The following is a 7,519-nucleotide window of genomic DNA, read 5'->3' on the forward strand; positions in this document are numbered from 1 at the left end:
TGAATGAATCATCTCTGTTCTCACTTATTTCCACAACAGTATGGATGTTTTAATGTTTTGAGGTAATTATTAGTTTTATATGTTTAAAAAATCCATGCTTTTTGTTGCTTAAAATTTTTTTCATTATTAAATAGCCATTGTATCTCTAGTAATGCTAACATCCTAAATACTATTTTGTCTGTTACTAATGAAACTATGCAAGCACGTTTTTTGGTAGAAGTTTGTAGAAGAATTCAGACATTAATTTCACAGTACTATGACCTGTGAAACATTGTACTATATCAATCTGAAATATCCATGAATTATACCTATCAGCTTATTGGTGAGTTATGTTGATTGATATTAATTAATCCATCAAATAGTAATGAGAAGTCATCTCATACTATATGACATTTCATAAGGAAAACAATGCTTCACTAAAATATTTGACTTCAATTAAAAATGTTGCAACATTGTTCTTTTGAAAGAATGACATGAATAAGAATTATAACAGTTTAAATTATAAACTTATTTAGAACATGAATGTTAAAATATTAACATTTTCACTCATTTGCACTAAAAATATGGAAATTCACTTACAGTGAGTTTCAAAGATAATTTTCATGAGAACAAAATGACATGTTCCAAGAAAACAACTCCTGTAAGATCTCGCTTATATGTAGAATCTATAATAGTGAAACTGGAGGGGGTTATGGTAAGTAAAATAAGCTGGGCAGAGAAAGACAAATACTGTATGATATCATTTACATGTAAAATCTAAAAAAAATCTGATTTCACAGAAACAAAGAATGGTGATTGACAGGGACTGAGGAGAGGAGAAAATGAGGTAATGTACATCAGAGTTTACAAATTTTCAGTTCTAAGAATAGTAAGTTCTGAGTATCTAATGTACCAGATGGTGACTATAGTTAATAAGATGGTATTGTATTCATCTTACCACACACACAAAAGATTGTTAACTGTGTGAGGTTATAGATGTGTTATCTTGATATTGGTAATCATTACACAATGTATATGTATATCGAATAATTATATTAGTCATGTTAAATATATTAAATTTTATTCTTCAGTTATTCCTTAATAAAGTGAAAAAAGAAAATAATCGAACTCATGGAAGCAGAGCAGAACTGTGGTTACCAAGGGTTGAAGGGAGAAGGAAACAATGAGATGTTGGTCAAGGGGGATAAAATTTCAATTATGCAAGATGAATAGATTCTGAAATTGAATGTATAGCATGATGACTATGGGTAATAATAATGTGCCCTATATTTGAAACCTGCTAAGTGGTAGATCCTAAATGTTTTCCACCATGCACACATGCACTCATGAGGAACTATCTGAGGTGATGGGTATGTTAGCTTGATTATAGTGCTTATTTCATAATATATATTTACATACATCAAATCATCAGGTTATACACTTAACATATATACAATTAAAATTAGAGTACTTTATATAAAATATAGTCATGGCATTCTTTTTCTTTTTGGTGGAAGCGAAAAAAACCAGATTATATGTTTTGGTATAATAATACTTAAAAAATAAATGGGGATAATTCCAAGATTGAAGTGCATGTCCAATCTATTGTCTTTACTTATATGTTCTATGTAAAGTTCCTAGGGCTATTTACATATATATTGTTCTTTGTGGAAAGCGTATTGAACTTGTAAGAAGTATTGGGTTATATGTTTCCCTCATTTTTCCCCTGGTTCAAATTGAAAGTTCTGCATTTCTCATAAGAAGTAACAAATCTGTCTTATGTGAGAAAAGAATGCTTTTAGGCATTCCAATGGTTATTATTTCAGATCTGTAGAATCTTATAAGAATTGTCAAACCCAGAAAAGAAACTGAGGAGAGTAAATTTATACAATAAAATAAGTCTGTTGTCTTGTGTCCTGGAATATATATGATATGTGATGTTGCAGTGTTAGCTCCACTATCACCTTCCATTTTCATAGGTAGCAAGGTTTCAACCTTATGGAGTTTTTTTTTTACTCTTCACCATAGAATTTTCTTTCTCCTCTTCTCTACACATTCATTGTATTCTGTTCATACATGCCTCTTTTTTATGATTCCCAGCTCCTATTAATTCTACCCACAATAAAATTCAAGATATGGTAAAATCTTATCTTGGTATTTTATACCCGTGATTGTTAATTATGATTAAAAATACATTGATATTAGAAATATTTCCTAAATAGAAACCTTAATGTGATATTTGGAAGATAATTGACTGACATACATAAATGTAAACATTGGGGTTCTAAGATTAAAAATATCTTCTAAGCTTACTTAGAATGTAATTATTTGATCTGTGAAATTCCAATCAACTTTAAGAGAAGTAGATGTAGAACTTTTGGTATAATGGGTGCAAAAATTTTGCTGACGTTATATGAAGCTCAATCTAAGTACCACACAAATCTACTGAAAGCTTCTCTATAAGGTGTACAGTTGATACATTTCTTAGGCCAACCTCCATGGCAGTTTCCAGAGATACTTACCATCCCTACAGAGATTCTCACCTGCTCCTTGCTAATGGAAGCACGGAGTTAAAACTATACCCAAGTTAAATAAAAAAATAAAAAAATAAATATGTCTGCAACTTGTATTTCTACATATACACCTGGTTATTTTCTTATCCTAAAATACATTTAGCTCACAGAGAGCTAAAAGAATATCTACCTGCCCATTTGTTTTCCTACCAGCAGAAAGGCTGTCAGGTGACAGCTAAATAGATAGTATCTCATGGGAATACCTGGCAATTGACACAGGACTTCTGATGATAGGTACTCTCAAGGTGCTCCTGATTCTTAATTTGGTGGCCTGGCCATGGAAAATATCTGATACAACAAACATTTATACTTGAGAATCACCTGGGAAGAATCTCTGCACATCAGGATCATGAGAATCATTGTTTCAGGCAATGCATAATAAGCATGCAGATGTTATAGGTATTATCGCTGACAATAATCATTAGAAAAATCTATTAAGAATCCCCATTCCAACACTTCCTAAACTATACATATAATAAATATAATAACATAAAACTGTTAAAATTGTAACTTGAGTCATTAATGTCCTACTGACAGAGATAAGATGATAACTACTTCTACTGAATAAACTACGTATTTTCCCAGTAGTACATTTTGAAAACAGAAAAGGTAGAGACCTTTTTGGGGTTAAAGAAAATGTATTATGTTAGGATTTTGGTGTAGATTACATGGGTTATAAATTTGTTCAAACTTACCTAACTGTCCACTTAAGATCGGTTAGCTTCACTGTATTTCATTATACCTCAGAAATACATTCATACATAATTAATGAAAGTCTAAAATTTGTTTAAAATGTAACAAATCATTGGTATCTTAATGACAGAAGTAATACACTTGCTTTATCTGAGAAGAAAAATAAAAAGTGAGAAAGGGCACACTTGATAATTAACTGGGACAATAGATGTAAATGAACAATGTCTCAGGCAAATGTAGGTAGATGGGGGCATGGAAGCAAAAATCCAGCATTTTTCAGATTGTCTTTATTATTTTCATCATATAATTGCTGCTTGAGTGAATTTACTTATAGTAGACTTACTACCACCACCTCTTACATGTTTAAGGTATTTAAATATTTACCTTAGCTAAGAACTTCCCCCTTAGGACATACATGATTAATATTTCCATGAACCTCAAACCTACCATGCCCAAATTAAATTCACTAATGTAATCAAGTTGTTACCTATCCTGAATTCAAATGTGTCCGGTTTTCCAAAAGAGAAAAAAATTACACTTTATTGGTAGTAAAATTATGACTTGAGTAATTGGTGAATGCAGAGATGTTAGCCTGCTTGTTTAGCTATGGATGTATGTTCCTAAGATAAACAAGCAAGGAGTAGGGAAAAAGTCTCTGAGCACAAATAACAAAGACCTTTTATTTTTCCAGATGGCTTCTCAGAAAAGAAATATCCCATAGTTCTTAAAGAATATTTATACAAATACCATATGATCTCACCTATAAGCGGAACCTAACCAACAATACAAAGATGCAAGGAAAATAAGACCAGCAACACTGAAAGGAAAAGAAATCAACAGAGACAAGAGGGAAGGAGGGAGGAGGGACAGGGAAAAGGAAGGGAAGGGGAAAGTCAAGGAACATACAGCAAGGACTCATGGACAATACCAAAGGGGAAGAGCTGAGGGAGGGATGGTGGGAGGCGCAAGGGAAAGTGGTGGGGGGAAGGCAGAGACAACTGTATTTGAAAAAATAAATTAAAATAAAATTTAAAAAAAGAAAAAAAAAAGTTAAATTTTCTTTAGGAAAAATAAAAAAATAAAATAAAATAAATTTATTTTATTTATCCCTATTAATAATACAAAAACTGTTTGCTTTAAATAAAATTATTATTAATTACAAAAAACAAAAAAAACCAAAAACAAAAACCAAACACCAAAAAACAAACAAACAAAACAAAACAAAACAAAACAAAAAAAGAATATTTATTTTAAAAGATGAGAAATACATAGCTGGGAAACTAGTGATATATAAGTAATATTTCATAGTAGATAGGAAATGCAAAATTAATCAAAATGTCAAAAAGAACTTATTTATAAATTACTTACTAATCAATTTATTAACATGTCCATTCTTGGGAAAGAATATATATTAAATTCAGAAAAATATAATTTAAAACAATAAAATCATTGAGTACTTGTGTTAATAGGTTAATAGAAGAAAAATGTTAATGGGAGAGCACTTACACTGGGAAGATATGAACAAGTTGTAAAATAAATGTTAAAATAAATAGCATTTTTAGTAATCAGTATGTGCTAATGTAGCATAAGTAGCATTTTTAGCAATCTCATGTTTAGGGTGGATGGGCTTCAGCCATTCTTCTTAAGTGACTTTTTTATTTGTTTAAAATATTTACTGTAAATTCATTTGATATTGCCAATGGAAGTGTTTTGAAGCAAGATGCACTGGATTCAACTAAAAGAAGAGAGTAACAAAGAAACTTCAAAGACAAAGTAACAAGAGGGAAATCTTGGGAGGCAAGGAAAGGATGTTAAGTCTAGTGAAAAAGTTTGAGTTGATCTGGTGGCTCTATAGATCTTTATTCATTGGATTAGGCTATTTGCTGTCTCCTGGAGAAAGACATTCAGCCTTTGCTGATATAATTCCCACACTGGCAACTAAGCAGCGCCATATGACATTTTAAAAAGAGTGTCAGAATTATTTTCTGAAATTTCTACTATCAATATTTTTATTTAACCATTAAGGAAACTTAGGTAGAGAGGTTACATAACTTGACAAGGATCAATACAGCTTATATGTGTTCTGGGTTTCAAAACTGAGCATTATGTCTTGAGAGCCAGTTGTCTTAAATATTACCTTTATTATATCTCTTAGATTTTTAGACATATAAATATATTTCATCTTACCCAAGACAATGTGAAATAAGGGATAATAAAATAAGTTTAAATAACAAGAAATATGAACACATGCTTAATACTTTCCTTTAAAAGGGAAAAGGTGTAAAATCATATGGCAGTCAGCTAAAAACAGACTCATGTAATTTCTGACACCTGAGAACCCACTTATCAGAAAAGAAAAATTGAAAGTTTCAAGGGAAAACAATGACATGACGCTGAATGACTACAAACTGAGAGAGGTACTTTAGCTGCAGGAGAGATTGGTAAAATATGTTAATATGAGCTAATGCCAAAACTATGTGAGTCACCATCAAGAGTAGTGTAGTAAGAAAATGCTATAATTGTATTATATACCCATAATGACTAATTCTACATGATATGTTATACAAATATGTGTTATTACACTTCAGAAAAGGAAAAAAAGAATAATATCACAGTCAACAATGGCTAGAAAGATGAATTATGAGGACATTCCAGAGTAGAATGTTTCTTTATTTTATAAGTTGTGAAAATCATCAAAGAATGGGAGAGGGAGCTATAGATATTTTCAAAGAATCAACTTGAACTGTATTGAGGAAGTAAAAAAAAGGAAAAACAGTAGAGCAATTTTGGATATCATTAAGTCTTCTGGTGGGTATTGTGGGAAAAGATATTATTTAAAAATGTTAATATGATTCTAGCTAGATAGAGTAAAATAATATGCTACAAAAATTGCTGATGACCTCTGGAAAGCATATCATGACAGTTTATTCATCTGCGGTCAGAGAACAATTTGCTAGAACCATCTCAATTTTCAAGGTTATAGATTAAAATGCTTTTAATCTTTTTGTTCAGGTGATACAGACAACCCCATTAATTAAGTTCTACAAAACTATTGTAACTTAGTGAAAGTCAGAGACAATGGATCAATAACAACATCTCTGATAAAACTGATAAGACTAAACAAGATAGTATGTGGGAACAAACATAGCAAATAAGATCACATAATAATGGAGATATTGCATTATCAGGCAAATATATTTTTGAGTAGAACAAAATATTTTAAAGATTACAAATAGAATATGTAGGGGTTCAGCTTTATACAAAGAAGGTTAATGTCTCTTTTTTTGTCTGTAAGTCTTAGAAATATGTTAAGGAAACAGTTAGTTGTTTTAAAATTTGTGAGAAGGCAAAACTTGGAGGAATCTGTCTCTGATCCTCTTGGTTCTTATGCCATAGATCATTGGGTTAACCATAGGTGGAACAAGGAGATAGATGTTAGCCACAAAGATATGAATGTGAGGAGCCACATGGTGTCCAAACCTGTGAGTAAGGAAGGAGAAAAATGCCGGGGTATAGGCTACTAAGATAACACACACATGGGATCCACAGGTGCCCAAGGTTTTGAGCCGAGCAGCCTTGGATGGAAGACGGAAGACAGTGTAAAGGATGAGAATGTAGAAACATATGATTAATATGAAATCGAAACCTCCGGTAAGGAAGGCAGCAGTTAGGCTGTATATTCTGTAGATCCTGGTCTCTGAACAAGCAAGCTTGATCAGAGCCATAAATTCACAGTACGTGTGAGGGATGATATTAGTTCTGCAGTAGGAAAGCCATCGAAGCATGAAGGGCTGAGGACTGCAAAGCAAAACCCCACGAAAGACAATAGTCAGCCCCAAGTTCTTGATGACTGTATGTGTCAGGATAGTAGAATGTCTCAGAGGAATGCAGATTGCCACATACCGGTCAAAGGCCATGGCCAAGATAAACCCTGAGGCCATGCTGCAAAGCGAATGAATGAGAAATACTTGTATCAGGCAACCTTCAAAATAGATCTCCCTGTCATGGAACCAAAAAATGCTGAGGATTTTGGGCACAGCAGTAGTGGAGATGATCAAGTCAGCCACAGAGAGCATACAGAGGAAGAAGTACATGGGCTCATACCGGTTGGAATCTGTTTTAATAATAAATAGAATAGATAAATTTCCCAGAATAGCACTTAGGTAAACAACGAAGAAGGGCATTGATAGCTAAGTATGGATGGCTTCCATCCCTGGAATACCGAGGAGAAGAGAGGTACTAGGGTGTAAATTGGTAGTATTTGTTAATGACAT

At 32.3% G+C, this 7,519-nt stretch overlaps 1 protein-coding gene across 1 annotated transcript; it reads right to left on the minus strand.

Annotated features, from left to right (window-relative positions):
* Nucleotides 1–6,574: 6,574 nt before the first annotated feature.
* Nucleotides 6,575–7,519, minus strand: LOC129076425 (olfactory receptor 52P1-like). The gene is given in 1 exon segment (XM_054580601.1): nucleotides 6,575–7,519. A coding segment is annotated over 1 exon segment (945 nt).

This window comes from Pteronotus mesoamericanus, unplaced genomic scaffold, assembly GCF_021234165.1.
Source record: "Pteronotus mesoamericanus isolate MK-2021 breed Mesoamerican mustached bat unplaced genomic scaffold, CSHL_Meso_final contig_591, whole genome shotgun sequence".
NCBI classification, from domain to species: domain Eukaryota; kingdom Metazoa; phylum Chordata; class Mammalia; order Chiroptera; family Mormoopidae; genus Pteronotus; species Pteronotus mesoamericanus.